This window comes from Pristiophorus japonicus, chromosome 9 (genome assembly GCF_044704955.1).
Source record: "Pristiophorus japonicus isolate sPriJap1 chromosome 9, sPriJap1.hap1, whole genome shotgun sequence".
In the NCBI taxonomy this organism is placed as follows: domain Eukaryota; kingdom Metazoa; phylum Chordata; class Chondrichthyes; family Pristiophoridae; genus Pristiophorus; species Pristiophorus japonicus.
In genome coordinates, this window is record NC_091985.1 from 119,154,450 (window position 1) to 119,173,296 (window position 18,847).

Sequence of the window (18,847 nt, forward strand, 5' to 3'; positions counted from 1 at the left end):
GTCCAGATCATGTGCTCAGCCTGCAGCAATCCACAATACCACCCAAGCACTGAGACCATGGCCAAAGAGGAAAACGGGGCTGTGGAAGGCCAAGAATAAACTGGCAGAGCGCTCTGGACAAGGACCTACAAGAAGCTGTACAGGAATAGATTTTTGGAATCTAAGGGAAATCAAGGGATATGGAGATCGGGCGGGAAAGGAGAGTTGAGGTCAATGATCAGCCATGATCTTATAGAATGGCGGAGCAGGCTCAAGGGGCAGCAGGGCCGACTCCTGCTATTATTTCTTATGTTCTAATACAGGCTGGGTGGAAGAGACTGCTACTATGGGCCTCGGTTACCACAGAGTGTTTGTGTTGTTGTAAATATTGAATGTCAGTGCAGCGACAATTTAGCTTTTAAAACATCCATATTTCTAATAACTCACTCCCAAATTTAAGCCGCGTGGGGCTACATTCCATCTGACCCACAGTTCACAGCAAGGATTTCCATCACCTACATGGCTATCCGCATGTCAAATCTGTTGATGTCCAGCTGAATTCTACTATAAGAATTATCACCGCTGCGCTTTTATCGACACCAGCACATTAGCTGCCCATGCTTGCAAACATCGCACTACCACACCTATGCCGCGAATATGCAGTTTCCAGAGAATACAACCACTACACCAGCAAAGACATTCCGATCCAGGCCGATTTGAACAACCTACCACCAAATTGTCTCAAATCTAAATGGCTATTTTGGACCATCGCCAAAGCCCTTCAGTGATCTCCCCTCAGCCTTGATTACCGATGGCGAAATGCTTAGAAGAACTGCAACATAAGAACATAAGAAATAGGAGCAGGAGTAGGCCATACGGCCCCTCGAGCTTGCTCCGCCATTCAATAAGATCATGGCTGATCCTATCATGGACTCAGCTCCACTTCCTTGTCCGCTCCCCATGCAGACTATAGATATACTCTGTGTAGTCACTGTATAGTTGCATAAGTTGGAGATTTGTTACCTGATGTACTATCAATAAGGTTTACACTGTGTAAATACTATGCTGGCACCACTAGAGGGTGCAACTGGTGGTGACCGGGATTTCCTGCCCCTGTGGCAGAGGCTGTCCACCAGAGGGCACTGCGGTGGGAGACCTGAGGGTCACCTGCATAGGTGTGCAGGGCCCAGTATAAAAGGCTGTCCAGCATGCTTGTGCCTCACTCTGGAGTTACGAATAAAGGACCAAGGTCACTAAAGTTTGAGTACAACACATTGCCTCGTGGAGTCATTCATAAGTGCATTACAGACATAACACTATCCTTTTGAGTTTCATGCACAAGTACCTCCAGGTCCTGCCTCCAAAGCAAATATATCCTTTTGTAAATATGGAAACCAAAACTGCACGCAGTATTCCAGATGTGGCCTCACCAATACCCTGTATAACTGTAGCAAGACTTCCCTGCTTTTATACTCCATCCCCTTTGCAATAAAGGCCAAGATTCCATTGGCCTTCCTGATCACTTGCTGTACCTGCATACTATCCTTTTGTGTTTCATGCACAAGTACCCCCAGGTCTCACTGTACTGCAGCACTTTGCAATATTTTTCCATTTAAATAATAACTTGCTCTTTGATTTTTTCTGCCACATTTTCCAACATTATACTCGATGTGCCAAATTTTTGCCCACTCACTTAGTCTGTCTATGTCCTTTTGCAGATTTTTTGTGTCCTCCTCACACATTGCTTTTCCTCCCATCTTTGTATTGTCAGCAAACTTGGCTACGTTACACTCAGTCCCTTCTTCCAAGTCGTTAATATAGATTGTAAATATTTGGGGTCCCAGCACTGATCCCTGTGGCACCCCACTAGTTCCTGGTTGCCAACCCGAGAATAAACCACTTATCCCGACTCTGTTTTCTGTTAGTTAGCCAATCCTCTATGCATGCTAATATATTACCCCCAACCCCATGATCTTTTATTGTCATGTATGTAGACCATGTATACTAACTGTATAGTCACATAAGGTGTGCCACCAGAGGGCACTTTGGTGGGAGACCTGAGGGTCACCTGTGCAGGGCCCAGTATAAAAGGCTGCCCACCATGCTTGTGTCTTACTCTGGAGTTACAATAAATGGGACTAGGTCACAACAGCTCAAGTACAATACTAGACCTCGTGGAGTCATTCATTAAGAGTATTAAAGACATAACAACTGGCAACAAGATTATGAACTATCACGCAAAAATGACTAATGTTGGTGCATTAGAAAAGTTCTCAGAGGGTGAAGATTGGGAAGCCTTTACAGAGCGGCTCGACCAATATTTTGTAACAAACGACCTGGTAGGCGATGACCCGGCCACGCTGGCAGATAAGCACAGAGCTATCCTGTTGATCAGTTGTGGGCCCGCGGTCTACGGCCTGGTCAGGGACTTGCTTGCACCAGAGAAAACAATGACCAAGTCATGTGAGGAGCTGCAAGTGCTAAATCGGGACCAACTCAAACTAAAGGAGAGCATCCTCACGGCCAGGCATCGATTTTATACACACCGCTGCCTCGAGGGCCAGGAAATCGCGAAGTACGCTGCCGACCTCTGGAGACTGGCAGGACCGTGTGAATTCGGCGCATGCCTCGCCGATGCGTTGCGGGATGTCTTCGTAATTGGCATCGGTCATGACGCCCTTCTTCACAGGCTACTGTCTGCCGAAACCACCGTCACTCTGCAGAAGGCGATCAGCATCAGCCAGGCGTTCATGACCTCAAGCTGCAGCACAAGCAGATGATGACTCACTCTCAGGACTCAAACCCGGCAAGTACTGCAAATAGAATGGCACCTTTCACAGGCAGAACTGTTGAACGTGAATCTGCCCAGGGCAGAGCGTACAGGCCATCGAGTTCTTTAACTCAGAGTCCGCCGAGGAGTGCAAACATAAGTCGAGTAGCACCACGCTGGCGTTGCGGAGGTAATCACAGGGCTCCTCAGTGTTGGTTCAGAGACTATGTGTGCAAAGGCTGCAGCACGAAGGGCCACCTCCAGCGAATGTGCAAAAGAGCTGTGACTTATCACATTGAAGAGGAGTCAGCAGATAGATGTGAATCCAGCGTGGATTAAGAGATGGCGGCAAGAGAGGCAGCTCAGTCCCAGGACGAAGTGTATGGAGTGTATACCTGCAGCACAGATTGTCCTCCAATGATAATGGAAGTCGAGATAAATGGCGTTCCAGTCTTCATGGAAGTGGACACTGGGTCGAGTCAGTCAGTAATGAGCCAGGAAGCCTTTGAGAGGCTATGGAACGATCAAGCTGAACGACCCAAGCTGGTTCCGGTTCAGGCAAAGCTGCGCACCTACACCAAGGAACTGATATCATTTGTTGGTAGTGTGGACATAAGTGTATCCCATGATGGCGCGATGCACAATTTACCATTGTGGATTGTTTCAGGTGACGGACCAACGCTACTTGGAAGAAGATGGATGGGGAAGATTCATTGGAACTGGGAAGACTTCATCCCTCCAGCGATCGACATCCCCCGGGCTCAGAGGCAGAGCAAGCCCCCACCTTTGGTTGGACCAGGCACCGGAGAGCAGATCTGCGCAGGCCCCGAGGCACAGACCGCTCATCACGACTGTGTGGCGATGATCCGGCTGAGACGACCCGAACGCACTTACCCGGTTTCAGTGGCAGGACTCCTGGGAAGGGAGATTGGATCCAAGGGCGCCTTCCCAGCTTCAGTGGCAGAATCCCTGGGAAAGAAGATTGCAGCAGTCGACATCATGGACAGGGAAAAGATGGCGTCCAAACCACGAGGTGCAGCGCTAATGGAGCAACGACACGTGGTTCCACGCAAGGAAGATGATTGGGGTAAAAGTAGTAAGGCCATTTTAAAGGATGCCGGCAACCCGCCATTTTTGAATGATTATCAATTTCAAGCAGTTCAATGTAAAAGTCCAGCTGTAACGAGCAAAATGTTGTTGAGCGATGTCTGGTGCAAATTGCAATCAGCCAATGTAGCGGGCGAACACCTAACGGTCAAAACAGGTCCAGCGGGCTACCCAATGCTGTAAGCTGCATCCCCGGGACCAGAACGATGTATCATCAAGTGTCCCCACAGCTGTCAGAAGTATACAAGCCGCAGAGTAAATGATCCCTGGAGAGCAGAGGCACCGGTAGCGATACCCTGCCTCAGATCGGTTTAACATTGCAGGCACCCGATGACATGAACCGCCACGGACCAGAAACAGTAAACTGTGCCTATGCTCGCAGTCGGCTACCGTCGCTCACCACCCGGGTGGAAAAGGCGCAGCCCACAAACCCACTTGCCGCCACGGCAATGCCCAAGAGCAAAGGGTCACCCGCAACGGCTCCTCCGAAAGGGACCAGGACCAGCCAGGATCCCAAACTAGAGAGTGCCCACAATGGTGCCCTCAAGGAAAGCGAGTCAGCAGTCCTCTGCGAACTGCTAGACAAGACGAGGCAACCCCACCGTCGCTTAGACAAAACGCTCACTCGCTCAGACCGCTTCCTAGGGAGCAGCAGCGACACTCTGCAAACGAAAAGGACAGGGAGGACACTGACACATCAGCTGCCTTTGGACCTGCCCGACACTCGGAGTAACAGCAAGAGCCCTGAGCTCCGGCAACTCGAGCAAAATGAGCTCAACCAACCACAGACCCACTATAGCATGGGGCGCTGCACTGCCACCAGACGACCCGGATCTCATCCGGTCGTGCTGGAACTAGACTATCCTTGTGTAACTGTACTGATATACCTGTACTGATCATGTAAATGTACCACACAAAAAGAAACACAACTGTAATCCACCCAACAAATGTACCAAGATGTAAATATAAAACCCATGTGATGAACTTGAATGCAACTTGTATGTAACGGGCCATTAGCATGATCTCTGTGTGGGGGGAAGCAGGGTGGAGAATGGAGTAGTCATGGACTCACAACCAGAAACCACGGGAACCTCCACTGGCAACAAATCTCACTACCAACCACCCAAGCGAGAAGCGACCCTCCAATGGTCAACCAGGAAGAGCAAAGCCCAGGTCACCGTCAATGTACGAGTCAATTTGCATTAAAGACTTGAGTGGAAGTGATGTCATGTATGTAGACCATGTATACTAACTGTGTAGGCACATAAGGTGTGCCACCAGAGGGCACTGTGGTGGGAGACCTGAGGGTCACCTGCATAGGTGTGCAGGGCCCATTATAAAAGGCTGCCCACCATGCTTGTGCCTCACTCTGGAGTTACAATAAATGGGACTAAGGTCACAACAGCTCAAGTACAATACTAGACCTCGTGGAGTCATTCATAAGAGTATTAAAGACATAACATTTATCTCGTGCAGTAACCTTTTATGTGGTACCTTATCAAATGCCTTCTGGAAGTCCAAATACACCACATCCACTGGTTCCCCTTTATCCACCCTGTTCATTACATCCTCAAAGAACTCCAGCAAATTTGTCAAACATGACTTCCCCTTCATAAATCCATACCGACTCTGCCTGACTGAATTTTGCTTTTCCAAATGTCCTGCTACTGCTTCTTTAATAATGGACTCCAACATTTTCCCAACCACAGATGTTATGTTAACTGGTCTATAGTTTCCTGCTTTTTGTCTGCCTCCTTTTTTAAATAGGGGCGTTACATTTGCAGTTTTCCAATCTGCTGGGACCTCCCCAGGATCCAGGAAATTTTGCTAAATTACAACCAATGCATCCACAATCCCTGCCGCTACTTCTCTTAAGACCCTAGGATGCAAGCCATCAGGTCCAGGGGATTTATCTGCCTTTAGTCCCATTATCTTGCTGAGTACCACCTCCTTAGTGATTGTGATTGTGTTAAGTTCCTCCCCACCTATAGCCCCTAGACTATCCACTGTCGGAATATTGTTAGTGTCCTCTACCGTAAAAACTGATACAAAATATTTGTTCAGAGTTTCTGCCACCTCCATGTTCCCCATTACGGAATGGAATCCTTACAGAGGGCCCCACAGTATAACCTGAAGGATCAAACCTTCCTCGCAAACAGTGGACAATCATCAACCGCCTCAGAACTGGTCATGGTAGATGCTGCCACCTTCTCCATAGGTGGAAGATTAAAGTATCCCCATCGTACGACTGTGGAGTTCCTAATCAGACCCTGGAGCATATCATTGAGCACTGCCCTCAGAGAAAATTCACAGACAGCCTACAAGATATCCACGCTGTTACACCGGAAGCTTTGGCCTGGATATCTGACTTAGATATTGATATTTGATTTGCTACTACCATACGGGAGAAGACCACCATCTACAAGACACAAGTCAGGGGTCTGATGGAATACTCTCCGCTTACCTGGATGAGTGCAGCTCCAACAACACTCAAAGCTCGACATTGTTCAGGACAAAGCAGCCCATTTGATTGGCACCCCATCCACCACCTTCAACATTCACTCCCTCCACCACCGGCACACCATGGCTGCAGCGTGTACCATCTACAAGATGCACTGTAGGAACTTGCGAAGGCTTCTTCGACAGCATCTCCCAAACCCGCGACCTCTACCACCTAGGATAAGAGCAGCAGGCGCATGGGAACACCATCGCCTGCACATTCTCCTCCAAGTCTCACACCATCCAGATATGGAAATATATCACCGTTCCTTCATTGTCACCATGTCAAAATCCTGGCGCTCCCTTCCTTTCAGAACTGTGGGAGTACAGTCACTACATGGACTGCAGAGGTTCAAGAAGGCAGTTCACCACCACTTCTCAAGGGCAATTAGGGATGGGCATTAAGTGTTGTCTGTGAATGAACACATTTTAAGTGCAATAATGCAGAATGGACATTCAAGATATTTAAATTAAAATTGAAAAGATCAGTTCTAGTCATTACCCGTTTACCCAAGTTCTGTGGTAATCTCCTAGGTGAAACTTGTATGCTTGAACCTGAAGGTTGCCTCATTGATCACACATTCCAAAACAGACTTTCATCGGGGAACGGGTACAGTCTGGAGCTGAATCTCTGTAAAATGACTCCAGGTGATGGTAGAGACGCATGTATCATTGGCCTGTACTGCAGAATGAGCCTGGGGACTGACTTATATAACAGACGTGGGGATTGCTCCTGTGGGTTAGACCACCCTCGTTCCACCTCTTTATTTGGGTCTGCTCTGGGCAATATCGATACAGTTCCCAAGAGAGAGGGGTCACAATTCAGCAGTGTTGAATTGTCAAGGCTACAAAGAGACAACAAAAGGCCATTTCTGGAAACACAAATGAATGCAATATGGAATGTTCTCCCACATTCTTCAGTCTGGGAGGGGGTGGGAGGGGTGCTTTTTTAGAACGATTGTTCTCCATTGGTCTGCTGAATCAGGTGTATGCCGATCAGCTCCTGCATTGTATTGTGTGATCAGCAGGGCAAAACTGGAGTGAAAATGTCCTTGATGACAATGCGATTTACAAGTGGGAGGTCACGTTGATAAAGCGGTTTTAAAAAAACACATATGGGAGCCTAGGTTTCATAAACAGGAGCAACGAGTTCACAACCAGTGATGACTAGGCCCCTATTCCTTCCATTTTGGAAGATTAAGGTGTGATTTAATTGAGGGGTTGAAGGTGATGGGGTAGGTTGGGAGAAACTCCAGTTTGGGGGGGGGGGGGGGGGGCACAGAGTCCAGAACAAGGGGGCATAACCTTAAAATTAGAGCTAGGCTTTTCAGGGGTGATGTCAGGAAGCACTATTTTGCACAAAGGGTAGTGGAAATCTGGAACTCTCTCCTCCAAAAAGCTGTTGAGGCTGGGGGGTCAATTGAAAATTCCCAAACTGATTTTGTTAGGCAAGGGTATTAAGAATTATGGAACCAAAGTGGGTAGATGGAGTTAAGCTACAGGTCAGCCAAGATCTAATTGAATGGTGGCAGAACAGTTAAGAGGAGCTGAATGGACTCCTCCTGTTCCTATGCAATAATGATAAACTTAAGCAAATCATTGCATAGGTATCAGTTATGAATACGGTGTCCAGTTTTGGGTCTCCCATTTTTGGAAGGACACCAAGGTTATGGAGTTGGTACATAAGAACATTAGAAATAGGAGCAGGAGTAGGCCACCTGGCCCTCAAACCTGCTCCGCCATTTAATAAGATCATGGCTGATCTGATCATGGAGCAAGTTCCATTTCCCAGCCCGCTCCCCATAACCCTTCGCTCCCTTATCGATCAAAATTCTGTCTATCTCCGCCTTGAATATATTCAATGACCCAGCCTCCATAGCTCTCTGGAGCAGAGAATTCTACAGATTTACAACCCTGAGAAGAAATTCCTCATCTCATCTCAGTTTTAAACGGGTGACCTCTTATTCTGAGATTATGTCCCCCTAGTTTTAGTTTCCCCTGAGTGGAAATATGCTCTTTGCATCCACCATGTCGAGCACCCTCATTATCTTACACGTTTCGATGAGATCACCTCTCATTCTTCTGAACTCCAATGAGTAGAGGCCTAACCTACTCAACCTATCTTCATAAGTCAACCCCCTCATTTCCAGAATCAACCTAGTACAGAAGGGACTGGTTGCAATACCAGGGCTGAAATGCTTTAGTTATGAAGAGTCGAAGAGTCGTTTAGGGACGAAGGAGCGGCAAGAGTTTGGAGAGGGAAGTGACTAAGGCCCAGGAGAGGCATGAATCTGGACCCCAGAAGAGGTGAGGGCCCAGGGGCAGCACGGGCCAGCCCACACTGCAATATGTGTGCGCACTAGGTCCGTGCAGCAGAGCTGGTCTCCAGTTAGTCTTGGGTAACCCTTGCCACTGGACCAAGACCTAGCTCCGTCAAGCTCGCGAGGTGGCTGGTGTGTAATGGCCACCACACGTTAAAAAATCCAAGCACAGGCATGTTCCACCCTTCATGATGTTGTTCGGGATCTGGAATATTAGGTCCTTCATTGAAACACCTGTGAACTCATCCTTTTTGGCGTGGATGCAAGTCATCCTCGCTTCGAGGGACTGCCTATGATGATGATGAAGAGTAGAAAAACTGGGCCACTTTTCAATAGAACAGCGGAAACGAGAGCAACGTTGCTGTTGAGCCGCACAGCGGTCTGGAGGTCCCATGCAGGCCACTCACCGGCTTTTCAATGGAAATAACCGTGCCAAGATTTGAATAGGCCGCACAGCCAGTTAAAGGGTCCACGCACGTAAAAAATAAATTACAGGGAACATTGAACAGGAGACGTGAGATTTTCAAAATCATGAGGGGTTTTGATAAGGTAAAGAGGCAAAAATATTTTCACCAGTTGGTGATTCAGTAACTAGTGGGTATAAATGCAAGATCATCCCAAAATAACAACAGGAGGGTTTAGATTTATTTAGTTAAAAAAAAACCAGAGGGTTGTAGGACATGGAAAGTCCGAGCAGAACCCATGGTGGAAGCACAATCCATTATAGCTTTTAAAAGGAAAGTGAATAAATAATTGACAAAAGAAACCTTTTAATGGCTGAGGGGACTGAGACTAAGTGGGATAGCTCTTTCAGAGAGCATGGGCAGGTGTAACGGGCCAAGTGAACTCCTTCTGTGCTTTAAAATTCTCGGATACAAGTTTCAATCTGGGTATTGCAAGACATAGCTCGATTTAAAGAGTATAGTCATTTTAAATAAAAGAGCTTGTGAAAAGAAAAGCATTTCATTTTACAGTTTATTATTGAATATAAAACTACAAAAGTAAGACTGCTCAATTCCACTTACATTTGTCCAATTGCATTTAATTAATTACAGTCCGTAATTATATGTGAATACAGTAACCTTGCTTTCAGATGTATATGTTTGAAATATTGCATAGAAAAAGGCACAGCTCAAGGCTCTGTGGGAAATTACAGTGCTTCTGCCTTGACAGCAATGAGAAGCACTCTAAGGATTCTCACCAGAGAAAGCCGGGGCATTTCAGACCTTTGAATATGGCTTCCACTCTTCCACACAAATGTACATTCCAAAAGCTGAATACATTCCTACTATACATACATTCTGTACACATTACAATCCATTTAGCAGATACTGTTAGCGACACATTAAAATAAATATATTTACACAGAATAAATAAGGTATGGGGAAAATATCACTTCACAACCAAAGTTTGCCTGCTCTTTTCTTGTCGTGTTGTTATCTTTCAACAACTGCTGTGAACTTGCTCGATGGTCCTCAAGTTCTAGTTTATACTGTATCTACCAGTTCTGTCCAAACACTGTACACTTTACATAAGACATATCTTATATACACGCACAATTTCTAAATGGCCACTTTTGAGTGCTTTAAAAAATATCCCCATTAAACATCAGGGTTAAACCAAAGGTTTTGTTTGAATATCCCCAACATCAGACATGATATAAACTGCATAGTGAATTTATCTGAAGGAAGGAATTATTTTTGTTTGTTGTCTGATCAAATCAAAGCTCAATAATATAGCAAACTGGACAAAAAGTGCCCATACTTTATGTATTTCCTATAAAGGTGGCACCAGTATTGAAAAGTGGCTACTTCTGGTTGCAATTCACACATTGCCCTTGGTTTTGAGGGGAAAACGCAGTTTGTAAACATAAAGACTCGTTTTACTTCCAATCAATGGAAACTGTGCCAAGTAAAGCAAATTACTGGCTGTTCCTTCATTTTGTTTATAAAAGGTTTAAAATTTGCAACACGAAAACCCAAATATAGTCACAGTTACTGCAAATAATCATTTCCATTGCAAGAACAAGAGCAGAATTTAAACAGATAATAATGTGGGAGAACATAAAACATAACTTAAAATTCTTAAATAAATTAATTTAAAGAGTTACTCCTAAATTAGCCATATGCATTGCAACAATATAGGTTGTAATCTGCACACAACTGCTATGGTACCATTGAAAATAAACAAAGGAAAACCTAGAATGCTATTATATAGTTTGGCAGTCAGCATGATGCATTCCAATCATTTCAAAGCAATTTACAAGACAATTACAAATATGCTTGTCTGTGCATAAACATAAGCTTTAGAAAACATAATTACACTCAGTGTAAAAGTCATGCATAGAGATCTGCTTCTGCCTAAAACTTGATCGTAAAAAAAAAGATGGGGAGAGGAAAGAGGCGGAGAAAAACCCCTCTCCAAAACCTGCCTAAAGGGATGAATAACTCAAAATAAAAAGCCAGTCGAACCGAAAATGCAAAGTGGTATTATGTGACTGGCTTCAGTTCCAGAGGCTTGAGGAAGGCTTATTCAATTGCCAATCTCTACTCAAGTATGTAGCAAAAAGGCATGTACTTTGTCACAGTAATACTGAAGCGTACATTCTCACAGAAAGCACTCCTAGCAACAGCGAAGTACTGATAGCGTACACGTTTTTTTAAAAAAAAGGTTGGGTTGGAGAATAAGCAGGTACTTTCCTCAGACCACAGTAGAATATTTCAAAATACATGAAAAATCAAAATTTATTGCTGGTTCCTAGGAGCTCATTTAAAATGAGCACTTTTGGCACACAGCGCAAAAACAGTTTCAGCATATTGCTGCATTTCATAGTTTGAGCTAATGCAGCTGTAGTTGAGAGATGCTTTGAAAACCCCTTTCATATACATTAAAAAAAGGCATACACATTCACACACTGTGTGATTTTAACAAGTAACAATATATTAGAAGTAAAAAGCACGGCTGGATTTACGTCTCCCAGATCCAGCTGTGGAACTAGAAACCCGTTTGGTTAGATCTGAACTGTAACTGCCCTCCCGGTTTCACAGATATGAAAACTTTCAACATAGCACCAAAGTTGTTGTGTTTACATTTCTTGACAAAACGGGAGATATTGGATATCTTTCATTTCATTCATTGCATAGGTTTCCTGTGCCCTTCAGTTACAGAATGCCACAAAGATGTAAACTGTATGTGGTACAGAGAGAGTAGCGGTGAGACGGTTATGTTTTAGTATAAATAGATTAAAGGGGGTTGGGAATAAATGGGGGAAATCAAGACTCGGGCCCAGATTGTGCTGAAATGGTGTCTGAATGACGCTTGCTGTTATTGACGCGTAAATCGTTCAGCAACTTGTGGCGAGGAAGAAATAACCCATGAATTGCAAATCGTCACAACTTGCTGGACGATTTGCTCCACTGTTAGCCTTGCGAAAACGGCATCTCCCCCTCAACCTGTCCGAGAGTTTCAGAATGTTGCTGCATTTGCACATTAATTGCTCATTAAACTGTCCACAGAAAGTGAAGTCTAGTAATTAACAGCGCAACTACCTTTTTAATGATGTGAGAATTGTTAATGACTGCCAAATCAAACTCTCTGGCCCAGAATGTGAACAATTAAAAGCATGGCGTCTCATTCCTTCAGGTTGTAAATTACTATTGGAGATTTTTAAAATGTCAAATTATAACTTTTCCTGTCTCTTTTTTTCCTTCTCTTATAATCCATTTTTTCTTTCCATCTCTTTATTTCTCTTTCTGTACCCAATTTGACTCTAATTCACCCTCCTTCTCGGTCCTTCCTCTGTTTATTTCTCAATCCTTTAATCTCATTGGTAAAGGAGATAGACTATTGATCCCGTCATTCACCAAAGTCACAGTAGTCATGCTGTTATCAGCTTGCCCGTCCAGCAACTTTGTGGGCAAAATTTTTTTAAACCTAAACGTGCACGAACTAACAAATGCGAGATGCCCCACTTCAGCAAAATCTGGGCCAGCGTGTCAGTTCCTTTAGTTAGCCATTTAGTTCAAAAGTTTTCAGCCACCCGTTCATGGAACGTATTGGGACGCTATAAGTGAATTTATTAAAGGTTCTGGTAAATATGCTGGGTGGGAAAGGGATCAAAGTTATTCATGACAGGGTCCGTTCTTTAGAATGCAGTTAGTTTAAGTACATTTCCTCCACCCCAACCTTTTTTTATTGCATGTGTACCGTACTGGATCCACTCACACCAGTTACAGACCTGCCCCCCCCACTCATACCCATTACAGACTCCCCCACCTAACTCATACCCATTACAGACCCCACTCACACCCATTACAGACCCCCACCACACACAACTGTTACAGACACCCCCCACTCACACCTATTACAGACACCCCCCACTCACTCATACCCATTACAGACCCCCCACTCACTCACACCCATTACAGACCCCCCCACTCACACCTGTGACAGACCCCCTCCACTCACACCTGTGACAGACCCCCCCCACTCACACCCGTTTATAGACCTCCCCCACTCACATCTGTTACAGACCCCCCCCCACTCACTCACACCCGTTACATACACCCCCACTCACACCTGTGACAGACCCCCCCCCCCACTCACACCCGTTACATACCCCCCCACTCACACCCATTACAGACCCCCCCCACTCACTCACCCCGTTACAGACCCTCCCACTCACACCTGCGACAGACTCCAGTTGCTTTAATATTCTCCTTGCATCCGACACATGAACATTCAGTTTTTCTTTTGTATAAAAGTACAAGTTATCCTTGTTCATCTGAACTTAGCAGAGTTTTGCGAGAGCACGTCCTATCAAAATAGCTATCCCCGGTGTATAAAAAACAGCATTTTAGAAAACAATGTGATCAACCGCTGATCCTGTACAAAAATATAAAAGAAACCCAGAGTGCAGGTTTAAAAGAGCAATGGTCAGTTAGTGATGAATGACTGAACTAAAGACAACAGGAAGAATGTCGAGACTTGCAGAGCCTGGCTTACCTTAAAAAACATATGTACACATTTCATAATATTTCTGGCATAACCTTTGTGCTCAGTGTGTACATTGCACAATGCGTCAGAATTGATACAGGTCACTGTCTGTGAAGGTAACCCTTTCAGTAACAAAGCAGTGATTAATAAAATAACATTTAAAACTCTACAAGTGGACATACACAGATGAAGACACTCCCAACTCTACAGCAAACAATAACTAGTGTAATTGCTATTTTATATAGGCAAGCAAAAATGCATGCACAGTGTTGTAAAATTTGCAGTGACTCCATCACATTTAATAACAATTAATGCATGAATGTTATCTGTAAATAAACTGTATAAAAAAAAAAAAATCTAGTCTCTTTTTTTTGTCATATCAAGACCCAACAAGAACCTCCATTATGTGGTCCAGTTCTGCAAGATCCATTTTGAAAGGTTGACTTGGAGTCACTGATTGGTTACTGTATGGAGACAAGGTTTTCAAAATATCATCTGCCGTGACTGCAGTCATTTTTGAGTTCGATCCTGTGTTGGACGTACAAGGATCGAAGTCATACATAGAGGTGTCAATGTCTGCAAATAGGATGTCATCCAGAGTCAAGTCTGTTAAAAAGCCCGTGGTGGTGATCTCAAAGTTGCCTGGTAATGAGTCTGTGAACCTAGTCTCCGATGGCTTGTTCTCCTGTATCTCCTCAGGTTTTTGACTGCCAAACTCACTCGAGTCACCTTTACAGTTTTTTGCGTCAGCGGTGGTGGAAGACGGGCACAGCTCCTCAATTTCATCCAAGGCCGAGGAGAAACTATCTTTCAGTGAATGGGTTGGTGATTTGCTTGCACCCAGTTCAATAGTTGGTGAGCTTCTAAAGGTATCCTCCTCAAGCACAGAGGCTGGTGTCAGACAGGAGTCTGGTGATGTAGTGCTTGCTAAACTAGGTGCTTGGATTGGAGGAGCAGAAAGGTGGCTGAATGCAGGCTGAACTTCTCTGTAATTATCATTGAGAGTGTCGCTGGACTGGGACGGGGCAATGAACATGGGTCTCAAGCTGCCTTCTCTTTTCAGCTCCTCTTGAATTCGTCTCAGCATATTGTTGATTAATACCGTCTTCTGCAAACTTGGCTCCGTTAAGGGCTGTTGATTGTAAAGTTTCATGAGGGAAATGTTGAATATAGTTTGACGCTGTAAGTTGTATGACACCTTAGAAGGACCCTGCCCAGCTGGGGACACCTTGCCTTCCACCCCATCTTCATGTTCACTAAACTTTCGTTTTGCTCCTTTACCCAACATATATCTGAAAGAAAATAAAAACTAGGTGTTAAAAGAATATATTTTCCAATGAATCAGTTCAAGAGTTTCAAACTCTGAATTTAAATACGTACTGGGAAGATAAGATTTAAAAGAAGGATTTAAATGAGCCACTCTTGGTAGCCATGTAACAAAATGCTTCAAATCATACAATGGTTTACCTCTGGATCCAATACTAAACCAGTAGGTCCCCTGCAGTCAGAATCAGGGGAAGTCATAACGGGGAACAAAGAAATGGCGGATCAATTGAACAGGTACTTTGGTTCGGTATTCACTAAGGAGGATACAAACAACCTTCCGGATATAAAAGGGGTCAGAGGGTCTAGTAAGGAAGAGGAACTGAGGGAAATCTTTATTAGTCGGGAAATTGTGTTGGGGAAATTGATGGGATTGAAGGCAGATAAATCCCCAGGGCCTGATGGCCTGCATCCTAGAGTACTTAAGGAGGTGGCCTTGGAAATAGCGGATGCATTGACAGTCATTTTCCAACATTCCATTGACTCTGGATCAGTTCCTATGGAGTGGAGGGTAGCCAATGTAACCCCACTTTTTAAAAAAGGAGGGAGAGAGAAAACAGGGAATTATAGACCGGTCAGCCTGACCTCAGTAGTGGGTAAAATGATGGAATCAATTATTAAGGATGTCATAGCAGTGCATCTGGAAAATGGTGACATGATAGGTCCAAGTCAGCATGGATTTGTGAAAGGGAAATCATGCTTGACAAATCTTCTGGAATTTTTTGAGGATGTTTCCAGTAAAGTGGACAAAGGAGAACCAGTTGATGTGGTATATTTGGACTTTCAGAAGGCTTTCGACAAGGTCCCACACAAGAGATTAATGTGCAAAGTTAAAGCACATGGGATTGGGGGTAGTGTGCTGACGTGGATTGAGAACTGGTTGTCAGACAGGAAGCAAAGAGTAGGAGTAAACGGGTACTTTTCAGAATGGCAGGCAGTGACTAGTGGAGTGCCGCAAGGTTCTGTGCTGGGGCCCCAGCTGTTTACATTGTACATTAATGATTTAGACGAGGGGATTAAATGCAGTATCTCCAAATTTGCGGATGATACTAAGTTGGGTGGCAGTGTGAGCTGCGAGGAGGATGCTATTAGGCTGCAGAGTGACTTGGATAGGTTAGGTGAGTGGGCAAATGCATGGCAGATGAAGTATAATGTGGATAAATGTGAGGTTATCCACTTTGGTGGTAAAAACAGAGAGACAGACTATTATCTGAATGGTGACAGATTAGGAAAAGGGAAGGTGCAACGAGACCTGGGTGTCATGGTACATCAGTCATTGAAGGTTGGCATGCAGGTACAGCAGGCGGTTAAGAAAGCAAATGGCATGTTGGCCTTCATAGCGAGGGGATTTGAATACAGGGGCAGGGAGGTGTTGCTACAGTTGTACAGGGCCTTGGTGAGGCCACACCTGGAGTATTGTGTACAGTTTTGGTCTCCTAACTTGAGGAAGGACATTCTTGCTATTGAGGGAGTGCAGCGAAGGTTCACCAGACTGATTCCCGGGATGGCGGGACTGACCTATCAAGAAAGATTGGATCAATTGGGATTGTATTCACTGGAGTTCAGAAGAATGAGAGGGGACCTCATAGAAACGTTTAAAATTCTGACGGGTTTAGACAGGTTAGATGCAGAAAGAATGTTCCCAATGTTGGGGAAGTCCAGAACCAGGGGTCACAGTCTGAGGATAAGGGGTAAGCCATTTAGGACCGAGATGAGGAGAAACTTCTTCACCCAGAGAGTGGTGAACCTGTGGAATTCTCTACCACAGAAAGTAGTTGAGGCCAATTCACTAAATATATTCAAAAGGGAGTTAGATGAAGTCCTTACTACTCGGGGGATCAAGGGTTATGGCGAGAAAGCAGGAAGGGGGTACTGAAGTTTCATGTTCAGCCATGAACTCATTGAATGGCGGTGCAGGCTAGAAGGGCTGAATGGCCTGCTCCTGCACCTATTTTCTATGTTTCTATGTTTCTATGTTTCTAACATATCCCCAATTCTCTAGTGGGGAAAGGTACCGCCTAGTATTCCAGAAGGTCCCAAGCTCGAATCCCAGACTGATCACAGCGGGAATGAGCAGCTGGAGTTAGACTCAGTGCCCGGAGAGAGGGGGGGGGGGGGGGGGGGGGAGGGGCGCGAGGAGAATCAGCCAAGTTTCTGTTCATGATCTAGTGACTCGCCTGCTGATATTTTATTTAATATTTACGCACACACGCAGATACACACACGTGCGCAAATCAGATGAAAACAGGCCAAGTTGTGTTGCGTGGTAGTGGGTGCGGGGGAGATTGATCTTTAATTGTTAAAACTGGTTTAAAAAACAGTAGATATCGGTAGCAGTCTATCAGCCCAAGTCAGAATCAGGATTCAAATATCCCAAGCCCTTCATGTCACTACAGAATAATAGATATCTGGAAGTAAATTGATATGCGGATGAAATATAACACATTGATCAGATGGTATCAAACAATACAAATCTGAAGCTTAGGAGTCATCTGAAACTTAGAATTAGACAATTATCGTGAAACCATTTCACAGCACAGAGAATGTGACAGATGCTTTTTAATTCTGGTTCTGTTTTTGCTGAGGATGTGCACACTGAGTGTGCTTCAAGTCACTAATGCAGAATTACATTCCTGCTGCAAGATTGCGAATTACAATCCCAGAAATTGTGCACTTGATTGAATGGTTATATCAATTTATGCAACTATGAAGGAAAAACTAAGAGGTATACACACGCACAGTCAACAAGGCGTCAATAAATTGTGTTAGTTTACATGGTTCAAACTCATTAATTGGTTCTTCAATGTGGGAATCAATTGTCCCTTTCATCAGACTAGTTATTTAGACCCATCAGTACTGATTTAAACTACTTGTGCCAAAACAGAATATCCTCCAGTAAAACACACATTTACTCATTACCGAACATTGGAAAAGCAAATTGCATTTATATAGCACCTTACAGCACATCCTCTGTGCGTCCCAAAGCACTTCACATTCAATTAGTGATTTGCCTGCTCTTCTGTGGTATATATATATATTTACATTTAATGAACTATATAATCATGTGGCTAATAATTTGTGCATTTAATGAGCTACCAAATAATTATTCAACCAAAATTAGCACTAGAAGTAAAAAAACAAAACGTTGCTGCTTCAAGCACTGTAAGTTTCTAAAAATGTCCAGCTATAGTTGGGAAAAATCACCCTGAATCTGTAATATTATACAGAAAGCTGCTTGGATAGCGACAGTACAACAGTCACCAAATGGAACAGGGATTCCCCATCTACTTTTTAAAATGGATTAAAAAAAAAAGTCGTTGTTGGTAAGCCCCACAATATTGTAATGTTTTGCATCTGCTATTTGAAAAGGAGCAGTGTGTTATTGTAAGTTATTTTTACAATCCATCATTGCTCAAGAAAGCGTGTTTTAAAAAAAAATCTAATTTGAAAGTTGTGTTTTAGCGTTTCTCTTATTTGATAAAATGTTTTCTAGACAACAAAATTCCTGGTATCCTGCAGGAATGACTAAAAAACACTCTTATCTCCCTTAAATATGTCCCATCAGCTAGATTCTCAACCCTATCGAACATCTAAATGTAGCCAGCTTCTGTTCAATTACAGAAACATGGTTGCAGGGTGGCCAAGACTGGGAATTAAACATACAGGGGTATCTGACAATTCGGAAAGATAGACAAGAAGGGAAAGGAGGTGGGGTAGCTCTGTTAATAAAGGATGATATCAGGGCCGTTGTGAGAGACGATATTGGCTATAATGAATAAAAAGTTGAATCATTGTGAGTGGAGATTAGAGATAGTAAGGGGAAAAAGTCACTGGTGGGCGTAGTTTATAGGCC

General features: G+C 44.2%; 1 protein-coding gene across 8 annotated transcripts in view; it reads right to left on the reverse strand.

The window, feature by feature from the left end:
- The window catches only part of sertad2b (SERTA domain containing 2b), a 138,420-nt gene that overhangs the window by 23,411 nt on the left and 96,162 nt on the right, over positions 1-18,847 (reverse strand). For 5 of the 8 annotated variants that reach the window (XM_070888765.1, XM_070888762.1, XM_070888766.1 and 2 more), the window contains exon 2: positions 13,346-14,963. The exons of the other annotated variants lie outside the window; for them this stretch is intronic. In XM_070888765.1, the coding sequence (XP_070744866.1) occupies positions 14,051-14,959 (909 nt within the window). In that variant the 5' untranslated portion in view covers positions 14,960-14,963 and the 3' untranslated portion in view covers positions 13,346-14,050. Of the gene's footprint in view, positions 1-13,345; positions 14,964-18,847 lie in introns of those variants that run through there. 8 annotated transcript variants of the gene reach the window in all.